The sequence below is a fragment of the Thalia democratica genome, chromosome 8 (assembly GCF_965202585.1).
Source record: "Thalia democratica chromosome 8, ktThaDemo2.hap1.1, whole genome shotgun sequence".
Lineage (NCBI taxonomy): Eukaryota > Metazoa > Chordata > Thaliacea > Salpida > Salpidae > Thalia > Thalia democratica.
In genome coordinates, this window is record NC_139172.1 from 30,745,437 (window position 1) to 30,769,293 (window position 23,857).

Here is a 23,857-nt window from a genome sequence, read left to right on the forward strand (position 1 = left end):
TTAATATTTATACTAATTATAGATCATGCTTAAAAATATAAATTTAACTTGAAAGTTTATAAAAGTTCTATTACGCTTATATTGCAGATACAGTATATAACAGTGGTAATCTAAGTAACAAACTTCAAACTATTGAAATTTATTCTTCAATATTTTAGTTAAAACAGTTTTTTAATTGTTTTATATTTGTAAAGTATTAAAATTGTTATTTAATCAGGTTTAATATTTATACACTTTTTAAAGTGAGGTATAACAAAAATTAGACACTCAAAAAAGTTAACTAACATAATTTATTAAACTATCTGAGCAGAATAAAGCAAAACATAAAAGCTGTTGTCAATCAATCAAGCATTCGTAACTCACAGTTTAAAAATGCAGATTTATTAAACAGGTAATTTTAAGTTGAATGAGTAAAATGAAGATGAATAGTTATAGTTTTAATTTCAAAAAAACTTAAAATATTTTGGAAGACAAACATTTTAATGTAAAACAGAAAAACCAATATAAACAACAAATTAGCTTGTATAAAACATTAATATTAATATAAACATCAAAAAACATAACTATTCTTATAATTAACTTACTAACAAGTAAAATAATAATAATTTTTTTAAGTCCGCAGGTACTTTGAAGAAAGTATACACTCAGTCATAATTTTAAAAGCCGAGCAAAACTTGTAAAACTTTTGTTAGATAAAAACTTTACTTTCATTGAAAAACAAATTTTTAATATTTATATGCCTAAGTTGTTTGAATGAAAAACTAATCTATAAACAAATTGTAAAATAACTGTAAAAATTACTTAAAATAAATAACAATAAGTTAACTAGATCCAATTAAATTGAAAACTTTTACACGTTTTCAAATGTTAAAAACAAAAGATTTGGAAAAATTGTTTATTTAAATGTTTTTAAGTACTTTAATAGTTTAAGACGTGTGATTAATTCACTTTTCAATTATTTCAAAAATTTGAACGAGACTTAAAGGACTTTAAAAGTAGCTAAGCTAGTTAAAATATGCAGCTAAAACGAAACAGTCAAAATAAAATAGAAATAACAAAACAAAAATCTTGAAATGATGAAATGTTTAAAAATTGATGTGTTGACTATTTATACGTGTTTTTTATATTTTGGATTGAAATTTAAGTGCAATAGGCTTTAGGAAGAACAAATAAATAAGTAGGTAGGTATATAAAGTTTTAAAATTGATTCAAAAACTACTTGTATCGATATAAACTAGTGCAAAACATACAACTAATTTTATAATGTGTAGAAATTTGGAAAGATGAAATATAAATATATATACATACCCATGTACCAAAAAATAGAACTAAGTTTTTTTATACCTTTTAGACCAAAAAAAATTGATTTTAATTTTCGGAATAAATTAAAACACACTAAAGTAAATTGAAGTCTTCTAAAACTATAAAAAAGTGATAAAAAGTATAAATAAATTTTCTAAAATAAATATACTTAAATAAATCAATAAAATCCAATAAAATCACCAATTATCAAGACCACCTTTTTTTAAATTGTTTTCAAACTCAAAGGTATTGAAACTGATTAGAACCATATTACTATACAAATTTCAATAAAAATTAAACAACAACACTTCGGTTTTTGATTAGTCATTTTAATATCCACACAATATAAACAGAATCCGTTAAAATTCATAAAAATTCGCAGCAAAAACATTTGTGTAATCCCTGCTAAAACTTTTCACACTGAAAAAAACTCTTAAAATCTACTCATAGTCTAATTACGCGGAATCAATCGAGAGAACCATTCGAGCGGAACCACCAAAAAATGCGCGCTAGGGAATCAGAATTTGAGAGAACCGATGAAGCGGAACAAACACGAGAGAGACTAGTTGACCACCCGTAGGCTTTCAGATGTCAATGGGAATGTTGATTCGGTAACCCCGCACATCTTGTCTTGCTTGTCGCATCTCGAACCTGATTTTTATACTTGCTTACAAAATAACTAATTAATGAGGTTTATATGATCAGTATTTTTTGTTAAATTTGTTAATACTGCCAACTATTATTTTATTGTTACTTTTTAATTATCGAATCAGATGAGAGAATATATGAAATTTAAATACAGTTGTTAGACACAGGGTGGCCGCTGATTTTTTAGAAATTTCTTCTAGGTTTCCTGAATTGCTTTCAGGTTTTTTGAAGTACACGTGCTTGGGTCTCTTTTTGGTTAAAGTTAAGTTTAAGGTTAGAAATTGTATTAAGTAGTATAACAACATTGAAAAGACACTGTAAAGCTACTTTGATTGTGTTTTTCAAGAAAATTTTTTTTGATGATGAAAAAAAAATTTCTATATGCTAGATTTTCATGTGAAATCTAAATTTTACTATTTAACATATAAAATTGTTTAAAATTCCAGACTTTTCCGTTATTTTTTTTTCAAAATTTCAATTTTTTTTCCAGGATTCCAGGTTAAGCGGCCACTCTGTAGACATTAGTTTTTTATTTATATTGATTCAATAAAGTTTATTCTTAAATTATTATTAACATTGAATTAACAAAATATTAAATTAGTAAACAGTGTCAGCTCATCGTTAACTGGTAAAGTTCATCAAAGTTTTTAATTTCACATAAAACTTAAAATATATACTTAAAAACAGGCAAACTAAAATTACTCAATTTTATTTGAAACGTCACAATGTGTTTTTTTGTGTGATTCTTTAAAAATTTTGCTTTATACTTTAATTCGTTCTGAAGATATGTACTAAACATTAAAACTGAGTAAACGATTCGAAAATTTGTTGTTTTTTATATTATAAATAAAACTTAAATATATACTTATTGTCAAAACCAACTTTCTGTGACGCCGAATCGCTTCGGGTTGAACTTTCCCATCTTGTGCAAAACGGCCACAAGGGGAATGCAAACCGAGGACAGTATCATCAAGACGATCGCCATGGCAACCGCCCACTCGGGGTAAACAACCTGTAAACAAAATTTGAGTATTTTTTGACATGACTACAAGAAAAAAAAAATAGGGTAAGCGAAAAAGTTTGCATATTCAATTTACACTACAGACTACTTAGCTTTAATAAAAATTATTTCCAGCCTCCACTTTAGCCCTGTTTGTTTTATACAGTTATCAGACTAACCTCACGATTTAAAAACTTAACAGAAACCTTTAAATAAATAAAAACCCGCTTATTGTGGGTAGGCTGCCTGTAAACAAATTTAATATAAAATTCCCTAACATGAATACAAGAAATATAGGGTAAGCGCAAAAAGTTTACGTGTTGAATTTTTTAGATTATTATCGTGGCTCTTAGACCTCCGTAAACGCTTATTTCAATTCTTTATAACCCAATATAGCCCGAACGTGGCGTCTCACTTGATCTAACCCAACTATTTTGCAAGTCTGTTGAGTAATGTAACAGTTTGAAAATTCAAAAACAAAATCTTTAAATGAATAAAATACAGATCTATCTGACCTGAAAGAAATTAAAAATTTATATTAGATCAATTCACGGTTTAAAAAATTCTCTTTGGCTCCCAACGCATCGGAAATGAACTAAACAAAAATAATAACTAAACTATCTAAATCAAACCTACTTTTATAGTATTTTAATACCAAATTCTAAAAATCCCCAAAAGGCAGTTATTAACAAATGAACTATCCAAATCATACCTCTATACTTCAGCGCCCTCGACCCACTTGTTACTTCAAAAATTTATAAAAAATATTTAAATGAATAATCTAAATATGAAATCAAACCTTCTTTCTGTGAACTTTGCCATCTTGTGCAAAAGGGCCACAAGGGGAATGATGAATAAACAACAAAACAATTAAATAAACACAAACTAATAAAAAAAATTTTATGAATAATCTAAATATGAAATCGAACCTTATTTTTGGCGCCCTTCACCCACCGGTTGTAGAACAAACCGTCCATGCAGAACTGAATTATGGAAGCCGCTACGATGATGATCAGTGCCAGCGGGCTGGTGAACTTCCACGACAGCATGAAGTACTTGTTCGGCGACACGCCTATCATCTCCTCCACGTCCTTCCTGAACCTGTGACGTCATAGTTGGTTGCGTGACGTAATATAAAAATAAATCACAAGCAGGCTTTAGCTTGTTATTGAGTGTCATGACGGTGTGATTGGTGAATTTTGTGACGTCACAATTAAATAATTTCTTATGATAGTAATGAATTTGTTTATTGTTAAAGAAAAATGTGATGAGAAGATCTGAAGCGTAACAGAAGTTATTACAGTATTTTACATTACTTCACTTAAAATATTATTATAGTTTTTATTAAAACTATGCATTTAATAAAATGAAACAACTTAGTATACATTTTGAATGTTACTAAAATCTAATAAAATCTTATTTGGAAGAAACTATTAACTATCATATAATACATTCATTACAAATTTAATTAATATACGTCTCTTATGAAATTTTAAACAATAAAAACCAATGAGAGTTGTTTTAAAAAATATTTGGTTTGAAATTATTTCAAGTAAGTCCAGAACATATATTAATTTCATTAATATTAATTGGTGTAATAACCTTATGATGTGCTTGTGTAGTTTACTTTCGTAACTTAATTCATAATTAACTAATAGACATATGTAAAACCATAAAGCATTTTAGTATGACCTGTTTGAGTGAGCAGAGAATTTTTAAATATTTTTTTTTAAATACTTTTCCTCTTGAGTACATTAAAAATAATGTAAAAACTATGCAGTGTTAAAAACACTTTAAAGGAAAAAACACAACATAAAAAATAAAATATTTAAAAAATGAACCGTTTCAAATCGAAAAAATTTAATAAAAGTATGTCGTACTTAATTGATTCAAGAAAATTTCTCCTTTATTTTAAATAGTTTTAAACAATAAGTTATTATTGTAACAACAATAACAAACTCGTAAGAGGCAAAAATTGCAACAACTACCTTTCAGTATCGTGATAAGTAAAACAGTGTAAACATTCTTATCATATCTTGACAAACTTCAATCTTTTCTCAAAAGGTATCCCTAATCGTAAACAAAAAAACAAACAAACCTTTCGACGCCGTACACCCAACTGAGCGCTACCACTTCGCACAGGCAAATGACGGCGAGACCGATGGTTGCCGAGTACGTGTCGAATATGTCCAAGATGTACGAGCCTCTGCGGGTGGCGAACACGGTGGACAGGAGGAACAGACCTGTAAGGAGTAACGTTCAATTGAAAATATAACAGTTATTCGTTGAGGCTAAATTTTATTAGTTTTTTATAATATTTTACAGGAGGAACAGACCTGTTTGAATTAAATGTATTTCGTTATGATAAATTAGAACTAAGTTTGTGTGATCGATTATTTACAATATTAATATCGTAAACATAAGGAACAGACATGTTAGAATTTTAATAAAAAAATTAAATTCAAATTCTATGAAGGATTATAAATCATAATAGTACACTTTGTTCATGATGGTGCTTTATATTTTATTAGTAATGTTTTTTTTATTTTTTATACATATTAATAAATTATGCTTATAAAGGAATTTGAATTTTTTTTGTTTGTTAATATTTACTTTTGGAAATAACTGTATGAAACAATAGTTCTTACTAAAATTTTATTAGTTTTGTGTAATCAATTAAATAATATACTAAATGTATACTACTTCTACAACTTCTGCGAATATGCACACAGTGTTGAACTAGCCATTAGATATTATGCTTAACTTAATTGAACTACTATTTTTAAAGACTTCTCAAATAAAATTATATGCAAATTTGAAAACAAAAACTTTTAATAATTATCGAACAAAGGACGAAAAAGTCTTAAAACTGGAACTTGAAATCGCTTTTTGAACTGAGGACAAACAGAGTTATAAATAGAAAATTCTACAACCTTGTTGAAAGAAAAACAATAAAATTCCCAACCTGAATTTTTATATACTTGTTTAACAACAATGTATTAATTTGAAGTTCACATATTTTATTAACAAATAGTATGCAAATCAATGTGCTTTATATGCTTGCAAACAAAAAGATAAGAGAACTTCAAACTGGAGTTTTTATTTGCTTGTTTAAAAAACTAACTCAGCAAGTTTTTGTTGGAACTTCTATTTACCTTACAAATGAACAGTATACAAACTTATGCCTGTTTTTTGACTGACAGAATATGATAAAAATAACCTACTTATCTGCATAAATAGCTCTCTGTGACGTCATAGTTGAAATAAACTTATGTTTCCGGTCAACTAAGTCAACAAATAAGTCGCAAAGAGTTAAAATCACAAATATCAAATACATAGTATATTCTGAAGTACTATTGAAAAACACTTGAAAAATGCAAATTGCTTTATCATTTTTAATTTTGATAGAAATATGCCTAATATACATTTTAAGTTTTCTATGAAGAACTCTATTTTAAATTTCTGCAAATTTATAAAATCTAATTGGCATAATCGTCACTTTTAGTAAAAGCAGACAGCAGATTGCAAACAAAAAGTATATTTTAATATACATAAAACTGAACATGTTTTGAGTGCTCTTGTAACTTGTTGTCATCAAATTGTATTTTTCAAGCCCACTTATATAGTCTGCGCACTTGTACAAATAAACTAGCATGTACTTGTGGAACAAATAATATTTGAACTAGCATGTACTTTTGAAAACAATAATATTTGAACTAGTATGTACTTGTGATTATAATAATGTTTAATTGTTTTCAAATTTGATGATTTATTGATTTTGAAAGTTATTTTGTTGTTTATTTGGTACAGACTAAAGTCCATTAATATTTAAAGCATGAGCATTTAATACATATAAAAAAAAATTTCTTGATTTTAAGGTTTTTATTCATTTATAAAAAAACACTTTTAGTATCTTCAGGCCACATAATTATAAACAAACTTAACAATGCATTACCTATATGTATTTAGTTTTTTTTAATCAAAACTAAATGATTATTTTTCACTTAATTTTTTTTTTGTAAAAATTCATCAGATTCAAAGTTATAGAAAAAAAAACTGTTTAAAGAGTGTGTATATTTAGTTAACAATAAATTGGAAAAGAATACCAACTTTATGAATAACATATACTAGTTTACACTGATTTTTATTGTTAACTGATAATTTTCGAGCAAATGTGGAACTCTTATTTATATTGATCAAAACGAATTAACAAACAGTAGGAACGGACTGATGAAATTTAACACAAAAGTGGAAAAATTAATATTTGATTTGAAGGTAAAAATTATTTAGTCGAAAAATTAAACTTTATACTCTTTTGTGCTGCTTTATAAAATTACCGAATGGCGAAAATTGTAAATTCTTTAAAACACAGGGAAATATTTATTCAACCTCAAAATTAAATGCCTTACTGAACAAAACCCCTGTGAATTTGCAATTTCCTATGATATTGCTGCTATTCGAATGCAGAATAATCATTAAACTTTTCCTAAGTTTACTTCAACAATGTTGAATAAACACTTGTATCGCTTTCATAAACAAAGAAATTAACACTTTGTTTGAGATTTAATGTTATCAAAACATTGAAATATTGTTACACTATTGGTTTTATTTTTACACACTGTTTACATTTTTCGCATTCAAAATAATACTTAAAATAGTTATTACATACACTGCTGTAATTAGTTTTTATTTTCAATTTTACCTTCACTATCACAGATACTCATTCTTTTAACAAAATAAAGCGATAAAATGTTTACAAGATATGCAAGTACAGAAATTTTTGCATATAGTAAATACTTGCTTAAATAAACTTAACTTACAAAAATAAAAAAGGATAACATCTTATCTATGATAAGTTCATTTTATAAATTATTGATAAACTAAAATGTTTTTTGATTTCTTGCACATTAAGTTATCCAGACCAAACCATGAACAATAAAATTTTTACTGTATACTTAAAACAGGGTTGCCACTTGTTTTTTCAAAAAAAAATCCAGGTTTTTCAGATTTCTTCCAGGTTTTTAATAGTACATATTTTTAGTCTATTTTTTGTTTAAAGCTAAGTTTAAGGTAAGAAACTGTGTTAAATAGTATAAAAAATTGAAAAATTACTGTAAAGCTACTTTAAATATGTTTTCAATGAAAACAAATTTGATGATGACAATTTTTTTTATTTTTATGATAAATGTTCGGAGTCAAATCGAAATTTTATTACTGAACATGTGAAAATTGCTTAAATTCCAGGTTTTTTTAGTGATTTTTGTTCAAAATTTCAGGTTTTTTTAAAAAATTTTCAAATTCCAGGTTTTTTTTTGCCTAAATTGTCAAATTCCAGGTTTTTTCAGGTAAAGTGGCAATCCTGTTAAAAATTTAAAACAAATTATAAACCAAAAAAAATTACCTCCACCCAAAAGTTATATAATACATAATAATAAAAACAAATTGTACAGTAATCTTCCTTTATTGTACCAACATATGTTTCTGTGTGTTAACGAATCAACACACTTCAACTGGGTTCTGTAAAAAATAGTGATGTACCGGACTCACTATCCGGGTCCGGGTCCGGCCGGATATTGCCATTTTTGTCTGATATCCGGATCCGGCCGGATTCAAATTTGAAAAAAAAGTCCGGATCCGGTTCCGGCCGGATTTTAATTTGAAAAAAAAGTCCGGATCCGGTTCCGGCCGGATTCTAATTTGAAAAAAAAGTCCGGATCCGGGTCCGGCCGGATCCTAACAGAGATCCGGCCGGACCCGGCTCTATTTAGTAAAAAAGAGCATACTGAAAAGTATTTTTCCAAAAACAAACCCTGTGTAAATTAATAAGAGTCATTTTCGTCAGCTAAAATTAAACATCTACCGTGATTGGCTCATTTTGTACATGTGACTAATTTACATTTGTTTACATTTAAACTATGAAATAAACATTTCAGAAATGCAGCTCATTACATATGTTGTAAAATTGAAAACTTTGGAATAAATACTTGCATTATTTATTGTTTAAAGTTGAGCTCAGAGAATATTTAGAGTTAATACGGTTGAATGTAAGAGCCGATGAGAATCATATGACAAAATGTTTCAAACTAAATACTGATGCAACAAAACATCAGAACATGACAGGCAGTTTATATGTAAGCAGTTAGTTAACTTGGTGTGCAGCTTGAAGCAACAAAATATCTTGAACTTTTTTGTGAATGTTTATTGTAAGTAGTGTTTTGTTTTAAAAGTGAATATTTCAACTGGTGTTTAATTGTTTAAATATTTAAGCCAGGTTTATAGTTTAATAGTTTATTAAAAATTTAACAGTTTCTTGTTTACTAAAAGTTTTATTTAATTTTTAGTTTATTGTTTTAAGTCTTTTGATATAGATTTAAATAGCTTCCAGTTTTTAAAGTGTTACCAAAGTAATTAATAGTTTTGTATATGCTAGTATTTCTTGTTGTGTTTTATATAAAAGATTCATCACTCAAAACTGTCGTGTCTGATTATAGAAAGTAGTCTCAGTTAGAATTTGTTAGATATTAATTAAATAAGGTAGGATTTAACTATGATGGGTAGTACTAATAGGTTAAGTGTACCACAATCACTACACAACTTTACTACCAAATTGTCAACCCTTGCTAGCTGTTCTACTGTTTATTAGATTAAAGTAATTTTTTCAGTTTTTAAAAACCTCATTCTGACTCAGGCTTGTTTATATTCACTCTAGCTATTTTTATTGACTTAAACAGTGGCAACCCTGCTAGTTAGAAAATTTTTGGGAATTTTAGAAATCTTGGACTGCCTCAGGCTAGTTTAGTTTTTTATAAAAACTCAGGCTAATTTTCTTTTAGATTTTGAATGAGTTTGAGCTGATCCAGTTTTCAATAGTTTGTAGTTTTCTAGTGTATTTTGTTCAAGAACTTGATTTCAGATTTTTAATTGTAAATAACACCTAAATTTGTAAACCTTGTGGCTAGCTGTTCTAATTATTATTAGATTAAAGTTTTTTTTTCAGTTTTTAAAAACCTCATTCTGACTCAGGCTAGTTTATACTAGTGATGTATTGGACTCACTATCCGGGTCCGGGTCCGGCCGGATATTGCCATTTTTGTCTGATATCCGGATCCGGCCGGATTCTAATTTGAAAAAAAAGTCCGGGTCCGGTTCCGGCCGGATTTTAATTTGAAAAAAAAATCCGGATCCGGTTCCGGCCGGATTCTAATTTGAAAAAAAAGTCCGGATCCGGTTCCGGCCGGATTCTAATTTGAAAAAAAAGTCCGGATCCGGGTCCGGCCGGACCCGAAATTGTGGGTCCGGTACATCACTAGTAAAAAATAATTACTCTAATGAAAGAATAGAAGCATAGAATAAAGTAGGTGTATACATGTTTTCATTAAAATAAAATATTTGCTACAGATAATAGTTAATAATAGATAAAATACTATTATCTGTAGAAAATATTTTATTTTAATGAAAACATGTATACACCTACTTTATTCTATGCTTCTATTCTTTCATTAGAGTAATTATTTTTTTACAGAACCCAGTTGAAGTGTGGTGATTCGTTAACACACAGAAACATATGTTGGTAGAATAAAGGAAGATTACTGTACAATTTGTTTTTATCTATATTCCAGTGAAGTTACTTCACTAGGATCTTTTGTTAGCAAACAATTAAACCTATATTTTTGAACAGTTATATAATACATATATATTTAGCTAGATAAGTAAACAACACCTACCTCCGCACAAGACACCAGTGATCTTCCACTTTTTGATTTTCACGCCGCTGTCCAACACGGTGGTGATCACCGTTTGCAAGATGCCGAACTCCGAAGATATTCCGATGGAAACCAGCATTGAGAAGAACAACACCGACCACAGCTGTGAGGAAAAATTCATTATAATATGTTTATAGGATTGAATTAACTTGTTTATATATTTGCTTTAAGGGCCGCAGTTTGCCGACCCCTGCACTAGGCGAATGTTAATTGTTGAAAACTATGAAAATAAAAACTTTTACTTAAACAGTTCAAAGTGGTTAATTTAAAGAATTTTTTATAAAAAGTACCAACTGGTACTGAAAAAAAAGTAACTAAATCTTTAATATTATAAGCTAATCCAGTGGTCTTCAATCTTTGCAAAAGCTATGTACACTCAATTACTGGAAAATATATTCTGTGCACACCAGGCAATAAAAAATACCAAAGTATTATTAAAAAACCACTATTTTTATGTTATTTTATGTTATAAGTTGCTGTTTTTAATAGAAAAAGACAGAACAAACATCATCTAATAAAAATATTTTTACCTCACTAAATTTTTTGTGCACAGTAAAATAATTTCTGTTCACACCGTGAAGACCACCGAGCTAATCAAAGATAAATTGATGCAAATAAAAAATCTTAAGAAAGATAAACTCTATTACTAAAACATACCTGAGGAAGGGGAAATCTGTTGATCGCTTCTGCGAACGCGATGAAAGCCAACCCGGTTCCTTGGACCTCCTGTATATTAGTTGTTATTTTAGACTTAAAAAATAATTAAGTAGAAGTAAAAACATTTCACGCTTTTTAATTTTTTTGACGAAAAGCTTGAAAAACTGTCTGAAAATAAAAACAAACTTTGAATAGGATTAGAAATGTTTTTGTTGTTGTTTTCACGTAGAAATGTAATAAACTTAAAAGTATGTTCAAAGTATTTAACTGCATAAATTAAAACTTAAACAATTGAAATTAATTTTCTTCACTTGCTGAGGAACGTTTTATACTTTAAAAAAGGTTAAATATTCTTTCAACAACAAAAGTATAGAAAGAAATGCTTCGTTAAGTTGTTTTTGTCAACGATAAACTTAATAGCTATTAAATTATGGCATAATAACTTTAATAAAATAACTATCGAATAAATTATAAACCACTATAAAATTATCCCTAACACATCCTCAAAAGATATTCGATAAAAAGAATCTAAGAAAAAATAAAATAACAAAGGGCTCAAATTAAATTATTTTTTAGATCAACACACAACACAACTTAAATTATAAGCACTTATATGAACAATAAGAATATTTTTATGAGAAAAAGGCAAGTAATTTACGCAATGAAAATATTTTTAAGTAAATTCCTTGAAGTGTAAACAACTGTAAATAGAAAAGCCTGAGTTTAGGGTATATTTGTTACATTATTTATAATCAAATAACTTAGGAGTTAGTAGCTTGACATATTTAAATTAAAAAACACTAACCAAAGAGCATAAATAATTGCAATTATAAACAACTGCTTTATTCCTAACTTAATGGGAAACTACTACAAAACGCAAATTCCTCATACAGCTGTCTAATGTGAGTCAGGTTTGTAACACGGTTCGCACATGTTACATGATCTCGGGATTAATTCAAAATACTTATATTCAGCTGGGGAATGTATAAAAGTTTGTCTTAAACTATGATAACAAGTGTTTTTAAACAAAAATAATACATTTACATTTAATATTTTTTTAAAGTATTAATAACTCAATACTATAATTATTTAAGACGAAGATATATACAAATATACATTTTTTTTATCAATTTGATAAAGTTTATTAAAGGTCGGCAGTTGTTTATTGAACTCTATATAATCAAGACGTTTTATCTTCTTCAGCTGGTTTTTTTTATGAAGATATACATAAGCAATTTTTAAACCTTAGATAAAATAATCTGCTTAAAACTGATAAATATATTATATAATAAACAAATATTAAAAATAAAAATTTAAGAGTTTTCTAATAAAGATCCTAGCGAGACAAGTTCACTGGAATATATAATAATAACAAATTTAACCAGTACTCTTTCTTTAGAAACATGTGTCAGTGTAATAAAGGAAAAATACTGTTTAAATTTGTTATTATCATATAATAAACATAAATACAACAAGCAAATACTCAACATACTTTTATGGAATGTAAGAAATACAAACTGAAAACTTTAATAAAAAGTAGGTTAACAAACTTGATAAAAATAGAAAACATAAAACCAACATATAATACATTTAAACTTTCTTACAAATAAAAGGAGAAATAACACATAACAATAAGTTTTTAAATGTCGTTTTTTTAATTTATCATAACTTATACGAGTTTTAACAAGGTGAGATTATTTGAAAAAAATAAATATACTTTAAAAATTATTTAAGTTTTCAAAGGCTCGGTATAACAAGTTTGAAACGTGGAAAAAACAAAAATCAGCCGTATAAGCAGTTTAAATGAGTTGGTTGCCTGATATCGAGTAAAAACCAAGCAGTTGCGAAACTACTCCCACAATAAACGATAAGAGCCGCCAGCAACTGAAGCAATACATAACAGTTTATCTTTATCAAGAAAGGATTAAAAATTTATTACGTGTAGACTTTGATTTGTGATTTATTCTAATGCCAATAAAACTATTTAATCTATAGTTTCATGTGTTAACTTCACGTTCAAGTGCATTGATCTAGTTCTTGTTTAAACTTAGATGGAAATTGTTGTTTTGCTTGTGGACACTTTTGCTTGGCTAAAATATCTCTGCATACAAAATAGCAAAGTAAACCTAAAGTTCAGTCTGATTTGAATATTTGCTGAATCAACATAAAAAAAAATTACAGCTTTTTTATAATTTTTTTATACCCTTATCCCTAACCCACCTTACCCAAACATACTAAAAATTAATCAAAAAAATACAGTATTAATAGTTTAAATTAAAATTAACAAACAAAAATATTTTTGCTGATTCAGCAAATATGAGTGACTATCATGGTCAGGACTGAGCTTTGAGTTTAATAGCCTAAAAATAGGCTTGCATCAGGGAAAGATTAAAATTTATCACACGCACATCATTACGCAATGCAGTTGGCTTCTGATGAAACTAACTGATCAATTGTTACACGTCTCATGTTCAAAGCGCATTGGTGTACTTGCTGTTATAACATGATGGAAACTGTTGTTTTGCTTGAAAAAATTTGACTAGGACATTCTTCGCATAGAAAATAATGGTTGCTGCTTAATTTCTTCAGTTGCAAGAAAGTATATTTCTTTAGATCAATTTAAAAAAAAAGTTTTTAGCATGAACTAACTGGATTACAAATAGAAATAATGAGTAAAAGCAAAAAATTGTTTTTAACAAATTATCAGTCAGTCATGCGTGTAAAAAAACTATAGAAAATGAATAACAGACATTTGGTAGTTATATAAAGGCTTTGACAATTAATAAATTTCTGAAAATTTTAAGTATAATCAGTTGTTTTTACAAACTGTATAAGGATTTTAATATATTTAATATTTTATCAGTGGGCCAACTAACTATTATATATTCATAAGTCTTATAAACAATAATTAATTACTTTTAATAATTCTTAAACAATTTTCATAAAATACTTAATGCAAAAACATAAAATAGTTTTAAGTAGATTTTAATACCAATGTTTTATTTGAAGAGAACTGTTAATATCTGCCACTCTAAAACTTGTTCAGATAAAACTTCAATGAGATTTAAACCAAAACATGACAACTTTTTGTGTTGGAAACAATAAAAACAAGTTTTAATGATTACCAGAACACTTTAGTTATCAATTGTGTAACAACATACAAGTAATAACTAAATGACTACATTATAAGCTTTTTTTATGACAACAAAACATAAAAAATTACATATTTATCTATTTTTCAGCGTGAGATTATTTTTCAACTTAATTGTTGTTTAAAATTTTGCTGTAAATTATTTAAACTGTTGTTTAGTTGTTACAACTCATCATTGATCAAAAAAAAAGTTAATAATAACTGTTTCTTTTTAAGTAATAGAGTAGTAGACAAAACAGTTTTAATTTGTGTGGAGTAGTAGAAATTAAACAGCGAAATATTTCAAACTAAACGCAAAATATTTGTGAATATCTGCAAAATATTTGTACTTTCGTGTGCATGAGAGATTATGTGGTAACTGAAATATTTTCCATGTGCTAGGCAGTAAACTGTTGTACTGGAAAGAAACTGGAAAACTTTTTAGATTAAGCGTCGAAAACTTGAAGCAATTTTTAAAACAGAATGCATTTTTAAGCTTACTACTCTTTAATGATATAAAACATGAGTTGGGAATGATTTAAGGTACAAAGGTAAATAAAATATTTAAGACTTAATCAATTGTATATTACCAATCAATAAACGTTGTAGAAAAACGTTTAAAATAAGGTCATATAGGCTAACTTTCAAATGTAACTTTTAGGTCCGAAATTCAGTTTGAAAATTTTTGCTTACAAATTTGGATGTCTTTTGTTGCAAATACACTAGATTGCCTTTTATTTTCAATATGACAATAAATTATATTGAATAAAAATTAAATTTCACCTTAACCTGCAGCCTGGCATTTTTATACCTTCATGAATATTTTACATACAAAATTAGGTTATTTTACTTTTTATTGTTTGCATAAACGGATTTGCATTTTATATTTACTGAATGAGAGTTTCTCTTAAAAAGCAACAAATCAGCTGCCCACTATACACAAGTTTAAACGGGTTTGAAACACTTAAAGTATAATTTCAATTATCTTAATAAATGTATTTATGCTTAATTGGTTTATTTGAATAACCTTATTTATATTGATAGTTTTTGTTTGGTCTAACAGTTGAAAAACGTTTCGTTTAAGAAAAAACTATCTCAGTATAATTATAATTAGTTTAATTGATTTTTAAAACAAAATTTATTTTGTCCTTTCGAAACGTCATTTTTAGTTTTACTTGAACATAAAAAAAAAACTAAACTACTTATATTAATATTATCTTATTTTTAATATACCACAAAAAAAAAATTTCAACTCTTCAAGAAAAAAACTTTAAAATCAAACTTGACCAGTTTTTTCATTACAGCAAATGGCAAACTCAAAAGCCTCGAATTTAAAACTTTAAGACTGTTTTTTCGATAAAATTTTTATCGACTAAAACGTAAAAGCAACAAAAATTACTTGAAGAAATGTTATTGGTTGCTCTTAAACGGGCGCGACTTTAGTGCATACCGCGGGATGCTTATAAAGTTGCCAATTTTTATTCAATTATTTCCAACACACGTACTTTTCTGGCTCGAAATTGCTCATAGGCCGTGGTAATTAAGGAATTGGAATTAAAACTTTACTTTTATTTTACTTTGCGGTCAACTTATTGATAAAACTTTAGATGCTAATTATTTTTACTTGATTGTGCGTATTAGTTTTTACAGGTTACTTCAGATTGTTCTGATAATTTGAGTAGTGAAGTATTATATTATGTATATATGCATATAAATAACAACTTAACAAAAATTAATTTTCAAATGAAAACATATGACTAATGAAAAAATTAAAGTAGGAGAAAATTTTATTTTGTTATATATGTTGAAGATTTAATTAATTTACTGCATGGTAAATTTAGTGAATTACCTTTGTACATACTGACCTAAGATGCAGTAAATGCATTTTAAATTGCTTACTTTAAAAAATTTAATTATTTAAAGCAATTTAAAACTGACTTTGAAAAATTATAAAAGTGCTTAAAATGTACCAAAACAATTAAAAATTAATAAAGAAAAACAACTTGAGTGTTTTTTGACCTAAAATAATACTTTTTGTTTGAAACCTAAAGTTAAAGCTACAGATAACTACTAGATAACTTTTCTCAATCTATTTTAACCGATACACATGTTTAGCATGCAGTTTACCTTGACCGGACTTTAAAAATTAAAGAAAAAAAATTAAAATTATACTAAACCATATTAACTTAAGCTATGCTTAAATAGTATAAAGAAGGTTTGAACTTTAGCTTTGTAATTATTTGTGAGAAATTTATATAAACAAAAATTTTTATACTTAATCTTTTTTATTTATATGTCGGTAGATTAGTAGAAAATTGATTTAAAACATAAAAATCTTAAATGGAAAATCAAAAAAAACGTTTTATTCTAATCACTCAATAGATAAAGGCAAACGGATTAAATTTTCCTTATCTTGATATATTCCAAGAAAAGGAGGATACATTTCTGTAAAATTTACCGGACTTATTGAACTAGATAAGCGTGTTTGCATAATATTAATCTTGTAAGATAATTTTCAACAAAATAATTAATAAAAGATAAAGTTTGAAGTATCAAGAAACATATTTTTTGAACATTTCTTTACATTTATATTGTTGAACGCAAAATGTGCAAGAGTAAGCCTAAAAATGAGCTCATTTTACAATTAGTCCAAAAATGTTTTATTATTATTTATTTATTATTTATAAAATTTCATAATTGTTGTTTTAGGCTGTTAAGTTATTTTTTATGTTCAAAGGTCCAGAAATTAAACTTAGTAACCATTTTTAAATAGCCGCAAATTCTACACTAGTGACCAACTAAATTAGATTTTTATAACTTATTATAAAATCACAACGCTCAGCATAGCTAAAACCTCTGTCAAATTTAGTATTTCGTAATAAAATAATATATGTAAAACTACTTTGTGTGAAAAAAGTCAACATTTATAAAAGCTTTGCAAATACTATTTCATATAAAAACTTATCAAAATTAAAATAAATCTTCCACAAACCACAACCTTATTTTTATACAAAAACTCAAACTATCTTAAATGCAGTTATACCAGTTATTACAAAATTATATAAAAACAAAATTTAAGTAACATAAACATCCTACATTTGTAACAAAAACAAAACGAGACTAATTAAGAACCCGGATTTAGTTTTTCAGTTGAGAATTGCGAGTGCCTTGTTTAAAACCATAAGTATGAATTGAATATTTAATCAAGAAAGTAACTAAATCTGAGACCCAGTTGAATTGTGGGATAGAATATATATTACAATAACAAAAATAATTTGTTTTATAATATTTTTAACTTTAATAAAAATAACACAAACAACTTCTACAAGCTCTTTTTCGGGGAAGCACTCAGTCAAAGTGTGGACTAAAAAAATATTTTTGAACAACAAAAGTAAATCAGTTATTTTAATTGTATGCTCCAACAAGAAAGTAACAAACATTTGTGAGTTCTTTTCTGGGAAACACTCGGTAAAATAGTGGGATGAAAGTATATATCAAAATAAAAAAACTTTTTTTTATTTAATTATTACTAATTTAAATAAAAAAAGTAACTAACTTTGGTGAGTTCTTCCTCTGGGAAGCAAGTGTGGTTGCCTATGTTGTGTTCGGTTTTGTAAGCTTGCAATTGGTCGTCAGTCCACGATTTAACCGTCGCCACGTCCTCCTCCGTGAACTCTGACCTGTGATTGGTTGAAAAAAAAAAGTTATAAATTTTTTCATTAAACTGATGTATCAACTTGCTTATATCATATCTATAATTTTTAACTATACGGCTTATAGTCGAGTACTAAAATTTTATTAGCTTTTTGAAATAAGAAAAATAATTATCTCAGAAAAACCATTAATTCAATTAAAATCAAAATTAAACACTATTACAAGTAAAAACTCACCCGAACAAGCACTTGTAGTAGGACTGTTGCGATTTGAAGCCGAGAATGGAGAAGACGGTGAAGCAGGCGAATATGGAGGTGGCGCAGTTGGCCGACGCCACGAATATCGCGTCCTGTTACACATACAGCTTGAGTTTGATATTCATTGTTATCAGTTTGGTATTTGTTATTTTGTTTAGATACTAATTGTTAACTAACTTGTGAAGCATTTTCAAGCACATTTTTACTAAATGACTACAAAAAAACTCTCTTATTGCAAGCAATCTAAGCTTAACAAAAGCACGAATATTACGTCCTGTTATACAGTTTCAGTTCGATATTCGAAATAAAGTTCTATTTGCTATTTCAACTTAATGCAGCATTTTTTAATTTGTTATATTATTTTGATACTAGTTGTTAACTTGCTTAGTAGCATTTCGAGTATACATTTAGCAACTGACTTTATATAGAATTGGTCGTTGCAAGCAATGAAAGCTTAACATTTACAACATTTTCAATTAAACAAACAATTATTAAACAAACCTTCATGCAGTTGTTGGTGGGGTTGTTGTAACTCGAGTAAGCGATGATGGTCCCGTAACCCAAACCCAAGCTGAAAAATATCTGCGTCGCCGCGTCCTTCCACACTGTTGCTTCCGACAGTTTGGTTATCTGCATGAAAAATATACTTTGTCAATGCGGATAATCGAGTTGTCCGGATAAACGAGTGACAGGGAAAAATAACTGAGTCGTCCAAATAAATATGTACTTTATAAATCCCAATAGCAGGTGACAAAATTTACGCGCAACTGTAAACGAATTTTAGATGTATCCAAAAAACTGTTGGATACAGGAAAAAAACTGTTGATAAAAAGTTTGAAATTGTCAAACAAACATGTTATTTAGACGATGCAAACGAAATTTGGGTTTCAGCACGTATTGTGCGCGACTGCAACAGCCAACTCTAAAAATCTTCAGAACTCTATTCAAGCTAATATTCAAAAAACAAACGTTGGGCTTCAGCATGTACACGACCCCGTTGACAGCACCATCCAGCGTCACGCCCCTGAAGAAGAAGATGATCAGTACGAAGTACGGGAAGAGGGTGGCGAAGTACATGACCTTGCCCGACGACTTGATGCCCTTGACGATGCCGACGTACACGAGCACCCAGGCCAGGGCGAGCACTCCCAACATCTGCCAGTTGATGTCACCTGTTTAAAATTATTTGGTAATCATTAATGCTCATTATTCATTGCAGTGGTACTTATTATAAAACGATGACTTATTGATATCCTGTTTTTGGAAAGTTTCTAAACTTTTTTTTTCCAATTTTTTCAAACACAAAAACTTTTTCTTAGCAAGTCTGGCCCGCAAATAACTAAAAAAGTTGCAGGCCATTCATTCATTAAAGTGAAAACTCCATAAAAGTTTAAAACACTATCAATAACTGTTTTAGACTAATCTCTATTTGTTAATCTAAAAAGCTTTATAAAGTTAAAGTAATACACAATAAAACAAAACAATTTTCACACCAACCTCCTTCATTCATGCTTTCAGAGATGTCCAGCGTTTCCCTGTACCAGTACCACTCGGTGGCGCTAGAGGCGTTGCACTCGGGCAACAGGGGCGAGGAGTCGTTGCCGGGGATCACGTGAGGACATGACGCCCATGGCAACGGGTTTTTGAAAGAGTTGAAGAAGTAAAAGAATGCCCAGCCAAGGATGGTTGTGTAGTACAAGCCTATTAAGAGTGATATCTGAAAATAGAAAATAAATTAGAATATACTGTTTTGTTTAACTACTGTTGTCTTTTTTGTTATTACTTTAGTTTATTTTAGGATGGTTGTGTAGTATATTCCTATGAGGAGGGAGATGCAATTATGTATGTAGAACTAATGGAAAAAAATGTTTTTGGTTGAAAACAAACACAAGATTACTTTTGTATACAAAACCATTATAATATATATATATATATATATATATATATATACAGAGTAGATAATTATTAATTTTTTATCAACATTGTTGTGTGTACAACCCTATGAGTAGTTATATCTGCAACTTTATGTGTGCATTTTAATACTCTAGTTTTTAATCATTGCAATTACTTGTTATAATTTGAATTTAAAACTGTGTGTTTGTTAAAACATTAACTTTCACAATATTTGTTATTATCATTAAATTCAAGTACTTATGATGAAATCTTGACTATAGCCTAAGCTTTTTCAATCTCATTTACTATCAAAAGCTTAACTGTTAGAAAACAAAAATGTTGTTTATATTCTGCTACTTTCAATATAAATTTAGAGCTCCACGAAATTAATTTTTTAATAATACAACTTGAAGACTTTATTAAACTTAATTCTAAAACTTAAAATAATTTATATTTTGACATAGTAGATTAAAAATTATTTGTTATCACTGCCAGTTTTCAATCAAATCAACTAATTAGCACTATTCAAAAATCATAAAGTAATAAACATTATCATTATTTTTGTAAATCTAGTAGACATAAATAATTTTTTATATTTACAATTTATCTTAAGTACAATAAGAATATTATGAAAAATACATTTGCTACATGCTTAATCTGTCAAACTATTACAGGAAGCATAAAAAAAAAGTTACTGAGAAAAACAATATAATACAAAACACTAGAGTATTATGACGCCACTAACCATGTTGCTGGCAAACCCGATTCCTCCCAGCATTGGGTTCATGTTGCACCACACCCCGATCGTCCCCTTCCTGATCTTCTGTCCCAACGCGAGCTCCAGAAAGTACAGGGGGTAGCCAAGCACAACCAGCATCAGCAGGTAGGGGATGAGAAAGGCACCTGTTTGTGGTAAGTAATATTTATTTAAAAAAAAAATTCTATTTAAGTGCTGTGTGTAACAGTATTTTTTTAATTGGTTGCGAAAAGTAGTCTTTTTAAGTTTTATAAACTGGTCATAAAATTGAAACTAAAAAAAAAGGTTTTAATTCACAACTGCAAACATCTAATAAGGTCGCATGTGGTTATTGTAGCAAAAACATATTAAAGACATTCAAATGTCTTGTAAATACTATTTAAAAAATTTAACTAGTTTTATGTCAAAAACAGTTTGTAAAAACTATTGTATTTATCTAATAACATTTAAACAGTTGCTATAAAAAGTGGTTGAAGTAATTCACACAGTGGGCATAAAAAATACAACCCTCAAAAAAATAACAACCACTTTTTTCTGACACAGGAACACATAGGGAGAAAATTACAGAAAACAAATATCAAACTCATTCAAACAAATTTAAAAATATTATATTAACTCTTTATGCAGTAGATAAAAACAAATGTATATTTTAGAAACAATAATTACCTCCCCCATTTTTCTGGCACAGGTAGGGGAACCTCCATATGTTTCCAAGACCGACGGCAAACCCCAAAGCCGCCATCAGGTACTGGAACTTGTTGTCCCACGAGTCCCTCTTCTCAGAGTTTTTGGACGGGGTTGAAATTGACGATGAGTTGTCTTCAGATGAGTCATTTTTCTTCAGCTCCACCGAAGCTTCGATGTCTATGTTTTGCATTCTCTTTGATTGCTTTTTGATTAATTATTCTAATTGAATTTCTGTTAAAAACATAAACTGTTTTTTGGATTTTTCAATATTTATATAGTTATTGGTTAAGTTGTTGAAAAGTTTTGTAAGAAATAGTAAACTAATTATTTATTTTTTTTGAAAATTGGTCTTATCTTTTTTTTAATTAAAAAAGTAAAAAGTAAAGTATTTAACTAGATTTTTGTAGCTTTGTACATCTTTTTTTTTACTTGAGGTTTAAAATCTGAATATATATGTGGTTTTAAACACTGTTTTTAAAGATTATTAGTTAATTATTTAAATTTTAAAATGTTATTATTTTTTAGTTTGTAATAAATATGTTTGGTCTAAAACGTCTAAGACAAGATTATGTTTCTGTAAAATTATAAAACTTAAAATATTTTCTAATCAAGCATTTTTTTTACCTAGGCACAAAAATTATCAGAATAAAAAAACTATTTAAGTTTTATAACAAAAATATTTTAAACTATCATTTAAACTAAAGTTAACTAAAGAAATTTTCAACATGTAAACTTCAGTGTTATACACAAAACACAATTGTAGGTAATTACTTCAACTAAACTCGAAATACTTTTCTTTTCTGTTGCTAAAGTTAATGGAAAAATTATAAACTATTAAAATATAAATGAAATAATTTCATGTCTCATTACAATTAGCTTTGGTGTGGCATACTGATGTTTGTAAAACAAACAGTAATGTGTGTTTTGCAGTCTAAAGTAAACACTGCCGTGACTAAAACAAATAGTTTCAACATCATAAGGTTTCCGCCCAATATTGGAAACTTACTGTAAGTTAGATAAGGCTGTATGACTTATTTTAAGAAAAACAAAAGTATAGCTTTTGCTTCTTCTCAGTTTGTAATGTTTAATTAGGTTTCAACTGAATACTGATTTACAACTTTTTCATGGTATTTTGTATTTTAATAAAAAATGTTTATAGTTTTCTAACAACTGTGGACAGGTAAGCAGTAAAATTAATAATATTGGAAGTACTTCAACATTTATATAACACTGAATTTATAAAGTAATTAGCACTACTCATTGTTAGAAAAGGTTGAAATAATGAATTTCCAAAACTAAAATTCACACACTAACTAGTTATTGAAAACTTACATGCTATACACCAATTGTGTAAATAAGTATTTTATTATTGTGCTAAAAAGAATAAAGATAATTATCTAGTCATCTTTGGAAAATTAAAGAAATTATATTCAACTATTAAATCATTATTGAATGTACAGTGATTAAATAATTGCAAAAGCTTAAGTCATCTTTTTTAAGAATAACCTTTTTTTTAGATTAGAGTAGTTTGAATAATCGATTTAAAATTTGTTCATTGTTATTAAATTCACTTCAAACTTGCAATATAATTCTTTTATTTTCCTTAAACATGATTTAGTTGAAATCATGCATATGCTCTAGAAATTTTACATTCAAAAGTATTGTTTCAACTTTACAACAGCATTTTTTCAGTTAGTAAAAACACTTGTATTGAAATTTTTATAATTTTACACTGGAAAATTAGCATAACTGTCATTTTCCAATTATATTTTTTAAATAAATATCAAAAACATTGGCCAGAGACAACTATAAATATGCTGAATGTATTCTAAAGTATTAAATTTAAATTTTGTAAATGCAAGCAAACATATAAATTAAGTCACAAGCTTAATTGTTCTAACCTATTAAATGTTTTCAATTGGTACAAACACTTTGTTAAATACATTTGACTCAAAATTTTAACAAAGTTTAAGTTTTCAAAGCTACAGAAAATTTTTATGGAGTACACTGAAGTTTAATGAGATTTTTTATGCTAATTATGAAAATAAAAAAGCATTATTTTGTTCAAATTAATGTGCTTTTTCTGATTTTAACCTTTGGAAAAAAATT

General features: G+C 27.7%; 1 protein-coding gene across 1 annotated transcript; it reads right to left on the reverse strand.

Moving 5' to 3' along the window:
* Window positions 1-317: 317 nt before the first annotated feature.
* Window positions 318-21,975, reverse strand: LOC145843410 (sodium-dependent neutral amino acid transporter SLC6A17-like). Its single transcript, XM_082950886.1, has 13 exons — window positions 21,728-21,975; window positions 21,050-21,207; window positions 19,909-20,128; window positions 19,381-19,583; window positions 18,913-19,041; window positions 18,391-18,503; window positions 18,057-18,180; window positions 11,371-11,439; window positions 10,675-10,816; window positions 5,049-5,193; window positions 3,880-4,051; window positions 2,833-2,962; window positions 318-1,953 (listed from the first exon to the last, which is right to left on the reverse strand). Exons 1-13 carry the CDS (start codon window positions 21,936-21,938, stop codon window positions 1,865-1,867), a joined length of 1,905 nt encoding a protein of 634 aa, XP_082807012.1. The 5' UTR covers window positions 21,939-21,975; the 3' UTR covers window positions 318-1,864.
* Window positions 21,976-23,857: the final 1,882 nt, after the last annotated feature.